The sequence below is a fragment of the Hippocampus comes genome, unplaced genomic scaffold, assembly GCF_001891065.2.
Source record: "Hippocampus comes isolate QL1 unplaced genomic scaffold, H_comes_QL1_v1.1 scaffold246, whole genome shotgun sequence".
NCBI lineage: Eukaryota > Metazoa > Chordata > Actinopteri > Syngnathiformes > Syngnathidae > Hippocampus > Hippocampus comes.
The window spans coordinates 1,050,412-1,069,078 of record NW_017806220.1 but is presented as its reverse complement, the minus strand read 5'-3'; the positions used below and the strand labels follow the sequence as shown (position 1 = coordinate 1,069,078).

Here is an 18,667-nt window from a genome sequence, read left to right as displayed (position 1 = left end):
TTAGAGTTTTTGCCGTCTTTTCCGATGTCCCTTTGGGATGGAACCCATAATAAGAAAGAGGTGTGTCGACAGAGTTCTGCCAGCGTTTTTTTTTTTCCCCGCGGCCCGGCGACCAGCTGAAACTACAGGCTCCGGATTACACATTATCCCAAGAGGACGAGCCCCCAGCCCTCGCCCCCTCTGCCCCCTTTGACCTGGTCAGTTTGAGTGACATTTCAGGAGGAAGTACGATGCAGCAAGCCGAAACGCTCTTTTGTTTTTCTTCTTCTCCGGGCAGTCGGAAAAATTTGACACGTGCGATTGTATAAATTACAATAAGAGACCCATTTGTCAAGTATGATTTTTCGACCTACAACTTGACTGCAGCCAACAAGGTCTTATGTCCAGTCCTGACTGCATCGAAAATAAATGTGCAGCAAGCTCGTTGTTCAGAGCTATGACTCAGCTCTGGAGCTCTTGTGAGAGGAAAAAAAAAACTTTTAAAGGAAGCATGGATCGAAGTTGGGGAAACAGCAGCCTTGTTCATTGGCTGTGACGTTTGGCTTCCATGGTCAAGCTATTTCTGGGCCTTGAATTGCACTTCTGCATACTTTCTACCGTCCCTTTTAGTCTTTTTTTTAATCACAAGCCCGTCTTTGACGCTCCCCCGTTTGAATATTATCTGATAATGTGGTCTCGAGTGCCCGTGTGTGCTTCATTTGGTTTAGTCGAATTCGTTGGATGAAGAATTCATTTCCCCGGGAGGTGGTTAAAGGGTTGTTCCGGGTTGGGAAGATAAACTGTGTACGTTGGCCGTAAGTTGTGCGTGTCTACTTTAACTGCTCTATGAGGAAACATTTCAACGCCGGACGTGTGAATGGGCACTGTTGTGATTTGTCGCTATCGGTCTTTGGAGGATACAGATGTTGGAATGCAGATGGGCATGAAAATAGCTTCCAATGCCAAACACCCACATAGCCGAGTCACTTGAAATGAGTGATCTCACGTTGTGGTTGTCTCACCGATAAGTTTCTTTTAAAACGTACACCCCTTTGTCATACGCTCTCTCTCTTACTGTCAACGAGATGAAGTATCCATGTCATAAGAGTCTGCGGCCGTCACGCTCGTGTGCGCAAACTGCCACACCAAGTAATCCCACATGGGTCAAGTAAACACCGCGTCGGACCACCAGCTCTTACTACGCGATGGTTGCGATGACGCCCTGCGGCGCTGATGTGGAAAGAGACGGAGAACTTTCGATTTATGACTCTTGAAATGATTTACCTTGGTGAAATGCCATTCGATTCGGCATGCAGAAACAGAGTGAGACGCTGCAGTTAAATCTGGATCGGATCCACATTGAAATTTGGTAGCCGTGTAAACAGACAACAACAAACTCTGCAAAATTCAATAACATGTTGAAATTAGATTTGTTGGCCGAACAAAAGCTTGGCTTATATTTTTGATTTTCTCCTTAGTAGCACAATTTTGGGGGGGGGGCTGAACATGTCACAATGCACGTGGTCACTTGGCTATCAAGGCTATTCGGAGCCAGGATTTCTTTTTGCTCCCCAGTGAAGTCTGTCATGACTAAATGTCTACCAAAACTGTGGGGGGGTGGCGCTTAAGGACCCTGCGGTCCCTGTTTTACGACTTTTGGCTCTCTGAAACACACATGCGTATGCAGGCGGGCACACATCTTGGCCGTCAGGGAGGTCGGCCAGGAGTCACGGCGTCCGCTGGCTGCAGGTGTTGCCTTCCACATGATTTCACCGCGACATCCAATAGCCGCGCAAGTCTTAAACACATCGAAAGTATTTTATTTGAACTTGAGTGCAAGAGCGCCGGCCGATAGGTGCCTTTCACGCGCCGCCCGTCCCGCACGCTCTCAGGCAAACTCTGGACCGCGGCAACTATTTTCGAGTGCACGCGCAGCAAAATGACATCAACAAGTGCGTGCAAGTCGATATGACACCACGTTGCCATCAGTCTGCTCGGTGCCGCATTCAGCGCGCATACCCGCGGCGAGCTTCAAAAGTGCACCCAGGAGGCTTCACGGGCTCATGTGTCAACGCAATCTTTAATATTCATGTCGATATTTATATAGAGCTGGAGTAGCTGCTGCGCTAAAGGCGCGTCGGCAGCAGCGGCGTGCCATGCATTTGGTCCCTGTGCCGTCAGTGGGGACTCGATCCGCCACTTATCACTTTGAAGTGATAGAAACGGTCCCATTGCTGATGTCATTGAATTGCCTCAGCCAGCACTCCTGATTCTGAAATCTGATTGGACAAAAAGAGAACTCAATCTCAGGTTCACATACTCAGACTTGAACCACTGATTGTGAAGAAGCAGGGTACTCGTGAATCTTCTGCTCCTCGATGCAGATGGATGGCTGTTGTTGTTGTTAATTATTGGGCTGGTGCTACTTAAGAACAACATATCAAGTTGTCGTCGAACTGTCCACATCTCCTCATCCATTAATTTCCCGAAAATCCAAAGCTGCTAATTTCTGCAATGGGGGGGTAGGTGTCCCAAAACTTTTCTTGGCTCCAGACTGCCCTTCTGTCATAACATTAGTTCATCTGGTGTGTTTGCTAACCGCTCAACACGCGTATTCCAAGATAGAACAATCAAAAGGAAAATTTTCATTGAGAAGTCCCGCCAAGCCAAACTTATTAGGCCTCTTTTATTTTTAATACAGGCTGAAGAGTCGCTGCTGTGATTTTCCAAGAGTAACATTGAGATGGCATGCACGTGTTATTCATTCTGAAGCCTTTTGCTATGATTGGGCTGACTGGGACGGCTGTCTGAAGAGATACAACGCAGCCAATCATCGGGGTCATTACTGGCCTGCCCCATTTTACCTTGCTGCTTCCATTGCCTGGCTGGCAAACGCTCAAGTATGTCAGCTCTCTCGCCAGAGGAGAGCGCATTGATCTCTCAAGGTGATGAAAAGAGTATCTCAGAAGGTTTCCGTCGCGTGGGGCGCTGCGGCCTTGCCGCCAAAGCCTGGAGGAAGAGCGCCCACGATCCCTGAGCGCCTCGCAGCTATCGCTTTTGTCTTCCTGCGTATTCTACCAAAGACAGTCGTTGAAGGTGGCATCACATTTCACCACAGATGAGAAATCGGGATTGTTTTTTGCCAAAATATCAAGAGATGGACTATTCTTTATGTAATATTTTTTTCATGAGAACATTATCAAAATGTATTATTGCTATCATACTTGTCTTCCTGCGTATTCTACCAAAGACAGTCGTTGAAGGCGGCATCACATGCCGCATTTTCACTGCAGACGAGAAATCGGGATTCCTTCTCGCTGAATATCAATTAAGAGACGGCCTATCCTTTATGTCAGTTTTTTTTTAAATGAGAACACTTTATCAAAATGTATTACTATTGCTATCATATAGAGAGAAAACTAAAAATGTATGTGACACCGTGGAACAATGTTTTTTTTTCCCTTTGTGCGAGATAGACGATCATACAGAGCCCCTAAAGTGACATGAAGCAAAAAAATAAGCCAAGAACGTTTCTCATCGTAATGAGAAAACATTGTTGTCCGAACAAGAAAACGTTCGTGTGATAATGAGAAACAATTGTCCTCACATTATCTTCTTTTAGTTGGTCGATGACACTATTTGGTTTGAGTAAAGAGTGTAAGTCCTCTTCTGCAACGATTGCCTCACTGCACGGGAAGCAGGTTGAAAATAGAATCCCCTTCACAGGAAGCTAGCTCAAGCAGGTAAATAAGCTAGCGCACGCGGGGAAAGACATTCTCATCCTTGAGAGAAAGTTTCTCGTCCATTTTTTTCCCCCTCAATGCCACTTTAGGGGCTCCGTAAGATTGAAGTGAACCCAGGGAAAGACATTCTCATCCTTGAGAGAAAGTTTCTCATCCTTTTGTTCCCCCTCAATGTCACTTTAGGGGCTCCGGAAGATTGAACTGAACCAGTAGTATTTGGAGAAACGCCTAATACTCATAAGTTCCTAAGAAGGAAAGTCTAATGGAAGTCAGGATAATCGAGCGATGTTGTATTCGTGTAATGAAGCTTAGCATGATGTGACATTCATGCTTGGGAACTCAAATTGGCAAAATGAACCTTTGGATTCTTGTCTTGTGAGATGTGTGCCAATGCTCGGAATAGACAGTATTAGCTTTGTGTGCTAAACATTGGGCCTGTGTTTGAATTCATTGGCCTCACTACTAGCATTTTAAACAAAACTGCTCGAAGTTGAACAAATGACAGGAAGAAAGCTTTCGCATCTGTCCAGGAAAGGCTTTGCGCTTCAGTGGATCGCAGGTTCAAGGGGACTTCTATTTCTGTCAACAACGTGCTTAACTGCTGACCTCGAATCCAGTCCAGAGTCGATGGAGATGAATTCCAGAGCTTCACGTCGTTGTTTCGTTGTTGACTGACAGCGTTGGGCTGCTTAATATTGGAATTACTGGACAATTTTCATTTTCGGGTTCCCTCCCTTGTCATCGTATTTGAAACAAACCCCCAGTTACCAGGAAAGATGATTCACCGAGATTTTTTTTTCTCATTGGATTGACTTGGAATCTGTTGCCAGGCAACAGAAAGCATCAGTGTGGAAGGCAGGCAACATTCTCGGCGGACACCGCCTTTAAACTTGCATTTCATTCCTTCCTGTTTTTGCACGCCAAGATTTATCAATTATGAGCCACAATTTTTTCCACAAAGAAATCCATCCCAAAACCCCGACTGTGCGGCTCGGGTCCTGTTTGACCTGGATGCTCAAGGGTTGCCAGGTTGAATCCAGTCCTCCCAGCGTGTTGTGGGACTGAATGGTGAGATGTTAAAGTCTGTCTTGTCTTAATCCCCCTGAAATTCTTGAATGGGGCGCACTGGCATGTTTTGTCAGCTATGCAAGAAACGAGCGTGTCATTCAAGAAGGCTCTTGAGCTGCCGAGACGCCGTAAAAAGTCTGTCGACATGAAACAAAGACTTGATTGTAAATCGTCTCCGGAGATATGCTTCCTGTCAGTCAGGACCAAGTTGCAGTATCAGTACCAAGCAAACCATCTCTCTTGGGAGCTCCTTGATTGGTGTGAAATTCAGGACAATCATGTGCATGCTCATGCATACACACGGTCGCTTGGGATTTATAGTCCAGCAGGTGAAAAATGAGTCAAGAAAGGGTGAAAGTGCCGATATGAGATGCTGACACACCAATACAAAAATTCAATGTACCGTGCCCCCCTTGCACAAGACGTTCGGATCAAAGGAGCTTGTCGAAAATGCCACCAATAGGCCACTTCTGCTGCACCAAAACCCGATCGCAAAGGCAAGCAAAGCACTTCCAGTGCTCGTCAAACCTGATTGATGCTTGTGAGGTTTTGCGCCGGGACCCCGGTTTTGCTATTTTTGGCCACACTCGAGCGTTAATGCTGAAGAAATGTTGGACGAGCTCGGGAAGGAGGCTTGCAGTGGCCTGCTTCGAAGCCCTCAAACGATCCCCGTGTTTGTCCAGGGAAGCTGGCTGGGCTCGCTTTGCCTCAGTGTGGTTTTGTTGGGAGCCAAAGTGCGGCATTGTTACTTGTTACCACTAAAACAATATGTTACCGATTATGTGGACTCCAGATAACACACATACCGTAGACTTTAACAGACTTCTACAAAACTTTAGGCAAAAGCCAAAAGTACCTTTTTAATTTTGACACAGTTCTGGCTTTTTCTCATTGGTTTGTCTTGCTGCAACTAAAAGATGACAGGGTGCATTTGTATTGGTTCATCACTAAATCATTTGGATCCAGTTTCCAGGTTCCTGTTTTTTTTTTTTCAATAACTTGGTGCTACTCTTTTTGGTCTGAAAGTATCCGAGGAACTATATCAACTTCAAATTCCCACGATCAAACGTTAAATTGTCAATATTCAACTAAATGTACGTCTTTATCATTGCAAAACAATGACTTTTTAATTCTAGTTTCCTGAGTGTGGCCATATCAACTTTTTTCAGCTTTTAACGGTGTTAAAATGCGAATTCCTCAGCAAAAATGTTTTCCTCCATTTTCACCCATCTTGGCGCATGTCTCCTCAATCCTGCCACCAGCCAAGAAAACGACTGCGTCTTCACTTTTCTATGTCTCGAAGTGAGCAGTCAGCGATGCGCCCGCCGACCGTATCCACGATAAAGGCGCTATAAGCCGTCTCCTCATGCTATAAGCGCTGGGCTCCTCGATGACAGACCATTCAGCAACTGTTCACGCGATTCTCATTTCTCAGAGGGACTGCCCGGTGAACCTTGACAAGTACAGAAATGGATTGGTCGTGAGATTAAACATTCAAACTGGCGCAATTACCACAATCGAACATGTTGGAGAGGCCATATCTGTGAGTAAATCAAACGGCTAGCTAAATGACGACGTAACATTAGCATGAATGCAGTAACGCCGGCTCGATATGTCAGACATATTATGTGGCCTAAAAAAAAATAAGATTGTTTTAAACACATTGAATAGTACATAAAAGCTGTATGATGATTGCCACTTGACTCTGGAAAGGGTAAATAAGGCTCGACAAATTATCTATATTACTATTGACTGTTTTGTGGGCGGTGCGCCAAGCAGCCGGCTTTGGGACGCCATGAAAGGGGCACAGACGGGGCGGGGGGTGTTCTAGTGAACCAGGTGTGCGCCACCAACAGAATTTCTATTTCATAAACTGCCGAAGGAAAATACTTCATCATATATATCCCTATAGTTGCCTGTGGACAGCTTAAAAATTGCATGATACAGACCTTTTCGTGTTCATCCCGATGACTAACTTCAAGTATATTCAGAAGCTGTGTACACGTACAATGTACAATTTTGGGGGGTGCGAGCTCTGCGCTATCACTCAATCAAACGGGTGTTACGTTGCCATCCCGTTTCCAGTGGAATCCTCTTGACGGAGCTGTTCCACGGCCGCCTTTGGAACGCGGTGGCCAAATGACACGCGGCAGAAGGATGCTTGTATGCTTTGGGTCTGGATTGTCACGAGAACAGAAACGCTGTTTTCCCTTGTACCCATCATCTCATTCTTTCATTAGAGTTTGGTACAGTGAAATATCGTCAAAGTTTTGCTTGGCCCGCACCGTAGACCCACGCTGGTACACTTTGCGGTCATCTCATCTTTCAGGTTGCAATCAGAATCTCGAAATAGTCTGGATATGTGAGGGTATCAGAAAAAGATGATAGCTTGTTTTGTCTGGCTTCTCATCGTCCCGTTCGGCCAAGGTTTTCTCACGAGTGCGTTGTATCATCGCCGACCTGCGAGCGTTTTCCAGTGTCATTTGAAAGACGACAACAAAGACAGGGACTGCCAAGAGCAGGAAAGCCTTTCTGTTGTTTTAAAACGGCTTTGATGAGAACAACCCCAGCGTGTGTCCACCTGTGGTTACGCGGTTTAAAATGCACGCCCACTCTCGGCTGGCAGCGTCTGACATTATCCTGAACGGAGTCCAAGACGAGCAGCGCTGGAGACTGACGCGCGGTTAAACGGCAGGATGGAATTGGGGAGCAAGCGTGGTCGAAGAAGAAGCAACATAAGTTTGCATTTTGCACCCCGAGTAAGACGACTGAAGGATATGAATCAAGCCGGCTCGTGTTGGCAAAGTGATGAAATGCTGAGGAAGAGCGAGCAAAGCCGGGGGGTCGAATCAGGTCATGCAGATCAACCCCGTCGCCTGATAAAATTATTTTCCTGTAAAACTCCTAACGCAATTTAAATAAGAGGCCAATTTGACCATGAAAATGAATGCAAGAGTATATAAAAACAAGCACAGTCGGATCAACTGTTTTTGTTTCCTGCAATTTAGTTTGTGTATTTTTTATTTATTTTTTTATGTAATGCAGATGCAGATTTTCTTCCGCTATCGTTACACTGACTTCCACTCAACGTGATCGCAACAGGTCCATTTCATGTCTTGTGGAAAGCAGATTCCGGCAGATTCCGAAGCTAAACTTTTTAATTCCAGCGTATCTGAAAGCAACAAGCGTTGCCTTTGAGTGCATGACCCCCAGCGGAGGAAAGCTTGTTTCCATCCCTGCCATCGGTACACAAGAAGGCCGGATGGGCAGGCGGGCTCATTTTGGAAACGATGCTCCCGCTTCTCGTTGTCTGGGAGCGGATGCGACCTCGTACAAACACAACCCAGGCGGGTCCACGGCACATGAAAGTCACCAAAGCGTGTAATTGTCTTTTTTTTTTTCCCAGCAGCCAGCTCGCGTTGACAGAGAAATGGCAATTGGGGAAGAAAAAAAAACTTATGGATAAATAAACTGTATGTCGTAAAGAGAAGGGCTTCCAGTTTAACTTTGTGGCATTATCGAAGCCTTTTGGGGACAGCGGTTACTACAGTGGACAGGTTATCATGTTATCAGGTTACAGGTTGCATGAAAAGGGTTAAAGGAATAACTTGACTGCGATAGCTATTCCAGCACATGCAATTTGCATCACCTTCGTAATATTATGAGCAGAACATCTGGTCCGCTCGTATCAGTGGTATCAATATAAAGTGGTGTATCCTGGGTAACCCTGACAATCAACAAGCCATTGTAACAATTTACATTCTTTTAAAGCTTTTAATTCTAGGACTGTAAAAAAAAAAAAAAAAAATGGCAGTCAAGTAATTCACTAAAATGTGCCTTTTTTCCTCTGTTGCAGGACCTCCGGGAAAGCGAGGAAGGAGAGGCCGCAACGGAGAACCTGGTATGTGTGTGTGCGTGTGTGTGTGTGTGTGTGTGTGTGTGTGTGTGTGTGTGTGTGTGTGTGTGGCCACGGCTGGCCCAATCCACGATCATTTGAGGAATGATTCGGAAGGACATCGGCAATCCACGCCGTATTTTATAATCATGCAAAAGTTCCGTGTATATCTTGGGAGGCCAAAAAGGTTCGTAAATGTGCAATTAGTGGTTTCCACTGTTGCCATTTGGGTCGCCATAGGAACGTGAAATTTTCAGTTGGAATACCAGCCGCCTGGTCCGTCTGGGGAAGGGATGAGAAAGTTGAAAAGTGTCTGTCAGGGTTTGAAAAAGAAAAAAAAAAAAAAGAGAAAGACCTGCTCGTGGGCTGACTCGTCAAAACACCCCACCTGAAAACGAGAGGCGATGTGGAGGCTGAGCTGCACTGTGTTTGTCTACAGTGCGGTCACTCTTATCTCCAGGCGCCACTGCATCCTCATTAACATGTATGCATGTGTGCTTCCCCCCTTTCGATTCCACATGACTTAATAGACAACAAGTACTTGTTTCTCCAACAGAAAAGTCCCAAAAACAATACACAGCATTTTTGTTCTTGTTGTTGTGGACCACTTCAAAGCTCTTCATTTGATATGGATGCAAGCGGCGGGAATTCCAGTGACAGGCAGACAATAGCGCGGCTGCAGCTCTGAAATCTTGCCAGCCTTTGTTTACGCCGTAACGTCTCAATAAACATGACACTCGCTGGCCGGGCCGACCGGCCTCCTTTTCAATGGCGCCGTTGCGCAACGCTTCCCTTTCGCTCGCCGGTCGGCCGGAGCAAACGGCGCTTCATTTCGTCGATTCTGCCGGGAAAACAATTGCAAGCATTCAAGTCTGAAGCTGCGCGGGACTTTATTAAAGGCAGAGGCAATCGGAGGGCACGCTGTGCTTTGTCGAATAGACCCCATTACGTTGTAATACACGGAACGTTTGGTCAGGTTCTGCGGAACCATCTATTTTTCTCAGAGGAACATTTATAGCGCTTTGTGCAATGTGTTCTGAACAAATTCTTCGAAATAAATGTGAAGATAAAAATCATATGACGGCACAAGGAGTCAAGTTCCAGGGGCGTCGTGGGAAATTACTCAGTGGGGTTGCCAGGGTGACCAACATCTTGCTAAAGAGCGGCCATACTGTAAGTGCGCACACGTGTGTTCTATAATTGCAAAGTCATTGTTTATCATACCATCCACAGTCAAGGTTTCATGAAATTATTTGCGCATACACATTAGCAGTCAAACGTTCGTAAACGCTGTCTAATTCAGGGTTTTTTTTCATCGTTCAAAAAAAAAATCAGAAACTGTAGATTAAGACTAGCGATTACGCTTTGCTCATCTTTGTAGTTTCTCCTTACGATACAGCCCTCTCCTGTTGATATGATTATTTTGATGTGTGGAATATTGCGTTACCTCGGTTGCTACACCAATGCAGCGTTCGAGATGATGACGCAACCACACAAGGATGACACTCAAACTTGTCATCCTTGTAACTCACTCTCCAACCAAGACAAAGTGATTTATGCTTCATCCAAATTGCCCTTATGTAACACTGTGGCGCATGTTTATTCCCAACTAAGTGCGCTGCTGTAACCCAAACACCAGGAAGTGTAGCCCAGCGAGTAAATCAAAGCTGCGGCTGAACGACGGATTTCATTTGCATGCGGAAGAACACTTCTAGGTCTAGCAATCCCAAACCGACAATTTAACAAGAAGCTCCGGGCGCACGGCCGTTTCACGTGAGTTAATAAGAGCGGGGGGAAGATGTGTGTCACCTCACAAAAATACACGGGCGGGGCAGGGGGTGCTTTTTAACAAGTCGCTCATAGGTTTAAAATTTGAGCCAGCTACTAATGCGTCATCGGACTGCCAATCCTGGTGCGCAGATACACACGTGATACTCCAAACCATGAATGACTATTAATGTTGTCTTTCTGTTAGTAAAGAGTCTTTTTTTTTGTTGTTGTCTTTTTCAGGACCTCCTGTAAGTATGCCTGCTTTGCATCTTCTACTTAAAGACATGTAAAGGTAAAACAAAAACAACACAAAAAAAACACTTCCACAAATCCAGAGGCCAAACAGTTGCAGAGGAGCAGCTGATACTCATTTCCTGCTACAAATCTACAACTAATGAGGTCATGCTGCCAAAACAGGAAGTAAACAGCCAGACTTCTCTTGAAACATCAACATTTGTGTGCATTTTTATTTGGTTATTGTGGCCCAGCCAAGTATCGCCACTTTTCATGTTGGACACTAGGCTGTTTGTGAGTAGCATCAAGCCCGTGCAAAAGATCGCTAAAACGAACGACAACGGGTGAGCGCCATCGTGGATGTGCGCCAAAAGCAACGTCAAATAGAGGTCAAGATTGTTTTATTTTGACAAATTTGGTGACAAGGTCCAAACTCCTCCCCTCGGCCAGCGAGTGGCACCCGCAGCCATTTTCTCACCTCATCACACATCCGGCGCATCGCAGATGGAAAACTTTCTTCCAAGAGGAAGACAAATCCATACGTAGAAGAACAGCAGAGCTTACAATGACTCGCCGTAGCTCAGGGGAACTCGCGTGTGTCGTTGCTATTATTTATCGTCCGGAGGCGAGCGTGATTGAAGGCGTCGACTTCGCATGGGCTGACTTGACTGTAAAAGTCGTAAGTTAATCCTGGGAGCTTTTGCAGACGCTCGCTCCCGAGGTCCTGGGAAGTAAAAGTGCACCCAGGTGGTCTCGCCCCTCGACCCCGCTCGCCCGGGTTCTGGATCTGACAAATAAAATCATACCAGGAGATCGCTCAGAAGCTGCTTGGATTTTCCATTTGGGCTCTCCCCCCCATGTGTGTGCGTGCTTTTTAGGAGGACTAAAATGATCAATTTGTGCGAACAGATGCTGAGCATGTGTTGCCGTAGCCCGGCAGACCCCGTATGCATCGTGATCGTTGCAATATGGGACATTGGTACACCTGCGCGATGTAAATGTGGCGGCTATGGTGAGGCATGATTTGCACTCTCTAATGGCCTTCCTTTAACTGCCGCTTTCAAATGAGATTCCAGTAATCCTGATGGAAGCGGGTTTAAACGAATGATCCAGCTTCTGTGTTACTTTTGCGTGCAAGCGAAAGCTTCGTGAAGAAAAGCACCTGCGCTTTATTTAAAGCTAATCCAATGTCTCCCCAAACCTGTGAGCGGGAAGTCTGATCTCCCGCGCGTTAGCGTGTAAAGACTGGCAACAAATCTCATTAGAAGTTTCCACAGTGGTCCATTCCAACTCACACAATACAGTATATTGTCATTTTCGACCGGCTAATTGTGACACACTGTGGATATGGGAACCAGATGCAATTTCGAGTCTTTTTTTTTTTTTTTTTTCCAGTGCGGTTTCCCAAGTCGGGCCTAACCTCTCCGTCCAAATTGGAGCGACGAGCACCAGCCGCTTGTGGTCGCCCGTCTGTGCCCGTTTGACTCTGATTGTTCGCATGCGTGTCCTCCAACAGTTTCAAAAAAGTCTCAGGGGCTCGTGTGCTGCACCAGTAACAGATGGAGGTGTATAAATTCCCTTTGTTTTTGTTTTTAACGGCACGGCTCAAAGCCCTTTCCAACACGGAGCACTTTCTCCACTAATGATGCCCGTAGCAGCCTTTTATATGCAAAACTCTTGCCCCGGCGCAGCCGCAACGGATTTGCTATTTGCCGCATCCAGATGGGCCGTTTTTCTCTCGAAAATCATCGCAATTCGAGAAGACTGCACTTATTTCTTTGCCTGTGTAAAGGAAGAGTTTGATACTCTGGGAAAGAAGCTAATTTTGCCTTTCTTGCCAAGAGGCAGACGAGAAGGTGGATGGATGGAGCTTAAAATGGCTCCATGGGAGATAGCCAGTAGCTGCTTAGTCCTGTGGCATGAAGATTGGAAACAGGTGCCAGTGGCCTCCATTGTGCCGAAAAGCGCGGCGGCGCTTGGAATAACTCACGGACAGATATGGGCGCACCTCATCATCCATTTGTTCGGGGTTGGATTAGTTTGCCTTGAATTGTTCTCATCCTTAGACCGCAGTTAGCCAGAGTAAAAGTCTTATATTAACCCTTTCAAGGACTCAGTTACTACACTGGACAGCCTATCTTGTTATCTGGTTACAGGTTATCATTATTGGTCCATGAAAGGAGTTTAGATAGTTGCTGAAAATATGCACACTGTGTAGTCCTCACCTTGGAGAGATACAGTGTGAAACTGTTTTTTTCAGCATTTCCAATTTCCTGGTTTTCTTCAAGAGCTAGCAAAGATGACAATACCACATGTTGAGGCTTCCACTGTGTTTGCCGTATTTGTATGAAGAAATGATGTACACGTATTTAACTTCTGTCCGAAGATACCGGCTTTAAGGGAAAGGGAATTGTTGCAAGTTCGTCTTCGATCAGCCTGCCATGTATGTTTTTGAAATGCGTGAGGAAACCGGAGTACCCGTAGAAAAACCACGCAGGCACAGGGAGAACATATAAACTCCACACCGGAAGGTCGGAGCCAAAATCGAACCCTGCCCCTCTGCCATTTGAGGCCGGCGTGCTAATCATTTGCCACCGGGCCGCCCTGGAAGTAAACCGTTCCGTTCACGTCGCCTGTAGATTAGCTGTACTCGCCATGCAAGTTGTCCTCTAATAGCGGGAGCTGGCGAAACCGGAGTACCCGTAGAAAAACCACGCAGGCACAGGGAGAACATATAAACTCCACACCGCAAGGCCGGAGCCAGAATCGAACCCTGCCCCTCTGCCATTTGAGGCCGACGTGCTAATCATTTGCCCACCGGGCCGCCCTGGAAGTAAACCGTTCTGTTCACGTCGCCTGTAGATTAGCTGTACTCGCCATGCAAGTTGTCCTCTAATAGCGGGAGCTGGCGTGATTTTTTTTCACGCACAGAAAAAAATCAGGTGACGTCCACATGTTCCGTACAGATGACGGCCGAGCCAAACGTTGCGGCGGGAGACGGCGAGTGGCTTCCTCCTCCTCTGTTTCCAACCACAAGCTTCACATGTTCTCCTGCCAGTCAAGACTCGATCATCTCCTAACCTTAACCATGTGCTCGTTAGCGCTAGCATGACAGCCAGCGAAGGTCACCTTCGCATCGGGGAGTAATTATCTCAACTCAAAAATATGATATTTCCCTAAACCGTAACCATGGCGTTGACACGCCATAAAACCGAATCATTTTTGTCGACCGTTATTGCTTTTGCCAGGCGCAGTCTGCGTTTGACGTACAGTAAATCTGTTCGTTTTGTCAAGAGTTACATCTTACGCTCCGGTCGTCGGAGACGTACGGTTGTTTCGCTTGATCAAAATGTCTCTTTGATAGACTGAGAAACGGTGGAATCAGTCCGCCAATCCTCCCATCGTTCATTTGCTGTCAGCACTCGAGGATGGCTTTGTTGAGCCTCCTGTGCCCGCGCATGCTTATTAATGTTGTGGAGCCGGTCGCGCCTGTAAAGACGAGGCCGTAAAAAGTGCTCGACGGTGAGTTGATTGGATCCATGTGCCGGCAGGCCGCTTGGCTCGGCGCCTCCAATGAGGATCCGGAGCTCTCGTTTGATGGATGGCTTTTCTGGACTTAGCGACGCTTGCCCGGTCGCTGTGATGAAAACGACTACAAGGCAGGTCCAGCCAGGTCCCGAGCGCCATCCCGATTCCTGACGTTTCTGCATCTTGTCGGATGAGGCGGCCAAGCCCGCAGAAATGATTTCGCTCGTGTCCACGACAACTACAGCAACACTGCCCGGGTTAGCGCAAAAAGTTTATTTACAATCGGGATCCAGCAAGTGAATGGATTCTGGGCTCTTGGTGGTGCGGCGCTTCGCATAACTGACTTTCATGCAGCTGCTCGTTTGAATCAATAGTTTAGTCTTCCTTTGCATCAACACGGTGTTAGTTTCCGACCACGAAATTATGACTTGAGTACATTTTGGCTGTTGGGGTATCGCCACCTTTTGATTGACACCCACTTTTTGACATAAAATAATCTATCCTCACCAGAATGTAATGCAAACAACCAGGAAGGTCAGAAATTTTCTTTGCCCCACCCCCACTCCGAACTGGGATAAAAGTAAACGCTCATATTTAACATTTAGTTTCCAGAAAAGTGGTTATATTATTTTTGAAATGCATTTGAGATGTGGCACAGGACCAAAACAGCAACACTGCCCGGGTTAGCGCAAAAAGTTTATTTACAATCGGGATCCAGCAAGTGAATGGATTCTGGGCTCTTGGTGGTGCGGCGCTTCGCATAACTGACTTTCATGCAGCTGCTCGTTTGAATTAATAGTTTCGTCTTCCTTTGCATCAACACGGTGTTAGTTTCCGACCACGAAATTATGACTTGAGTACATTTTGGCTGTTGGGGTATCGCCACCTTTTGATTGACACCCACTTTTTGATATAAAATAATCTATCCTCACCAGAATGTCATGCAAACAGCCAGGAAGGTCAGAAATGTTCTTTGCCCCGCCCTCCTCCGAACTGGGATAAAAGTAAACGCTCATATTTAACATTTAGCTTCCAGAAAAGTGGTTATATTATTTTTGAAATGCATTTGAGATGTGGCACAGGACCAAACCACACAAAATGAATGTAAAACCACCTTCTTATTCATAAAACGGTAAACGGACATACGGCATATCAAAATATTCTTTGGAATCACCGTCAGACTTGCCAGGATCTTCCAGGCGTCGTTTACGCTCTGCCAGTAAGATGAAGTCAAGTAAGTTATATTGTGTGTGCTTTAAATGCCGATACTCTCCATGTTGCTTGTGGCTTTGGCCCCTGCTAAGTTTCGGCCTTTCATATTTTCCTCCTTCCTTTTTTTTTTTTTTTTTCCCCTAAGGTGGTAATGGGGGTTTTTTTTTTTTTTTTTTTTTTTTTTTTAACATCAATATCTCATTCGGTCATTCCAGTACAGGAGACAGTGGTCACGGTTTGGCTGCGAGAGAGTCAAAGAAGCGAGATTTGTATCTGGATAGGAAAGAAGCATCATCGGCATCCAAACGTTTGGCCATAAAATCAGACGATATGTGCACGGGAAATTCTGTTACAAATCTTCTTGTGGTTTCCCCGCATTAAGTAGCAAAAGATGTGATATTCTGCATGTCACTTTTTTTCTTTCTTTTTTTTTTTTTTTGTGCGTTGCTGCAAAATCAGTGACGGCTGTTTGGAACGTCTTGAAAATGTACTTTTTTCCACCGGTGAAGTCGAAGGTGACCTCGGCATCATGATTAAGCAACTTTATGATGCATATGCAGTATCGCGTCGTTTCTTTGCCCTTTGGGTAACATCATTCTGGATGCGCGTGTCTGAGACGGCTTTTGTTGAAGCAGTAAAAAAAAAAGAAAAAAAAAGTGAGCAACACTTACAGGTGATGATCAGAAAGATTCCCGGGGGAAGACGGAAAACCGCAAGCTGCGCAGGCAACGTGCTAAATAGACGCCCGCTGCTATTTAAATGAAATACACTTTGAAAAAATCTTTGCGGGGGAGCCGAGGGGGGCTGCGTAATCGTGTTTGAACACCGTGTCCACGCTGTACCTTTGCTCCAAGGCATGTCACGTGCAGCCAAATGATGTGCAAACGATGGGCCGAGGTCCGAGGCAGGTGCAGGCTAATGACTTGCACGTGCTGTTAATATGAAAATGATCACAGGAAGAGTGAACTCACATTCTCGGGACGGACACTTGACTTTCATCTCCTCCGACAAACAAGGCCATCCAAATTGGTGTGCTGCTTTTCTGCATTGCAGCAGCAGTTTGCTGTGTGGTTCGAGCCCCCGCAAAGTCGCACAAAAAAGCAAAGCAATTGCAACGTGCCCCATTGTTATTTTTCCAATTTAGTCTCCAAATGTGTTGAGTGGGCTGAATTTGATGGCGCGTTGCTCATGTTTGCAGAACTTCAATATGATTTTTTTTTTTTACCCCCCCCTGTCCAAACGGCAAAGCGGCATCGATTTTCACGTATTGAATGGCCCAGCAATTTTGAGAGGTTTGATCGCAGTTGTATAATGGCATCCCTCAGACGCACGCCTTCAAGCAGTCGAGGCAAAAATAGATTTATCGGAATCCATACAAGAATGGGGGTGGTACAAATTCAGACGTGTGCGTCTTATGCCTGTAAGCCTTTTTTTTTTTTTTTTTTCACAACATGCTTTACTGCTTGTGTTCAGTGAAGTCCATCACAAGCAAGCAAGATAATCACCTCTCACATTGAAGTTCAAGCTCAAATAATACAAGGCGCATGCATTACTCTTATTGGCATCCTCGTGTCGAAGTGGGTGGTCAATTAGTCACTTCGCTGTTCCCTAATCCAGCACTAACTCCTCCCGTGTAAGATTTTCCATAACCTCCAAGTGAAGAACGAGAGCAGCTCAATGGCGATCATACTTGAGCTTGAGTTATTATTGAACGCAGTTCGAGTAGGCGCGGGTAAACAGGCACAGGTTTCTTCGCTAAATGCCCTTCTTTATGGACTTTGCAGCCTGCTGACTGTGTCGCTCAACACCAACTAGCTAGAGAAAAAAAAAAGGTCACTGCCTCTCCTATGGATTGCTGTAAATGACTGATGTTGGAACAGTATTTTACTGTATTAAAAAAAAAAAGTAAAATATCGTTAAATATTTATCCCCACATGCAAATTAACAGTCACTGCTTGGTTCAGCATAACAAACTGTAATTTAACATATAAAAGTGTTTTCTGTCAAGTGGTGGAGATAGGCGCCACGTTTCCGTCTCCATCGCTTGACAGAAAATACATTCCATTTCTTTTATCGCTTTGTATTAAAATTAACCACGGAGATCGCGGGAGCATTGCTTTGGCCAATACGAAGACAGTCTAGACACAAAGATTGGAAAAGCCAGATATTGATCATCAATCCCCAGCAATACCCCCAAATGGGCCGTCGGAGGTGGCGCACACAGGCGAATAGTACGCCACGTTTCTGGTTGCCTTTGTAATACAGGCAGAAGCACAAGAAGGGGCACACTTTAATAAAATACAAGACATGCCAAACCTCGAAGCGGCCGCAGCTCCGGAGACAGAGCGGGTCGTCCGGTAACTCAAGAGTTCGAAACCCTTTCTATCCGGGTCATGTATGGTTGTGGTTAATACGTAGATTACCCCCACCGGAATGTGGGTAGGCGAGTATTTGAATAGCCATTGTGGGTGCTTTGAGTGTGCGACAGAAAAGTACATTATGAATCTGATACGTTATAATTATTATTTTTTTAAATTTTATAAAATCTAGAGTCTGCTGTAAAAATACCACAACACGCTTATCATGCTGTCATATAGTGTAATCCAAAACACGATCATATGTTAAAATAAGTAACAGTAGATGTGGGGTAAAATTACCACACTGCTCACTGTTATCCTATTATCCGTAATTCAAAATCCTGTACTTTATTGTCAAAGTACATTACAGTAGTTGCATTGTAAAATATAACAAAATACTGGCATCCCTGCTGCCGGAAATTTACTGTTATTTTACAGAGCGATTCATTTGTTGTTGAACGAATACTTTCTTCTCTTTCACAGGGCCCTCCTGGTCCGAAAGGTCAAAAGGTAAGCATTTTATTTAATCAGCCAATTACATTACTTCATGTCCATAAAGTTTGTCCATATTTATTTTGAGAATACCATGTGGAAAAACACCGTGACAATTGTATATTTTCCAAGGTAGACGACTCCGTTTAGTGACTTCGGAACTTATCCGGTTCTCATTTTGCGTTTGGGAATCTCTGGGACAGGATATGAAGATGCTCCTGCTGTTCACAAATCCACATCACTGAAAAGTCTAAAGCGAGAGCCAGATGAAGTCCTTGAATGCTCCGCTAAGCATTCCTCCACAAACGAACAGTGAAGCCAACGAATATGAACCGCCTTGTGTTGCGCGACTTGTGGAGCTCAACGTTTGGCCTCAAACGAAGGCCCCG

General features: G+C 45.6%; 1 protein-coding gene across 1 annotated transcript in view; it reads left to right on the top strand.

The window, feature by feature from the left end:
• Positions 1-18,667, top strand: part of col25a1 (collagen type XXV alpha 1 chain) — an 80,288-nt gene that overhangs the window by 24,878 nt on the left and 36,743 nt on the right. Inside the window, exons 3-5 of the mRNA XM_019856140.1 lie at positions 8,647-8,691; positions 10,696-10,703; positions 18,270-18,296. Coding sequence (XP_019711699.1) covers positions 8,647-8,691; positions 10,696-10,703; positions 18,270-18,296 — 80 coding nt within the window. The remainder of the gene's footprint in view (positions 1-8,646; positions 8,692-10,695; positions 10,704-18,269; positions 18,297-18,667) is intronic.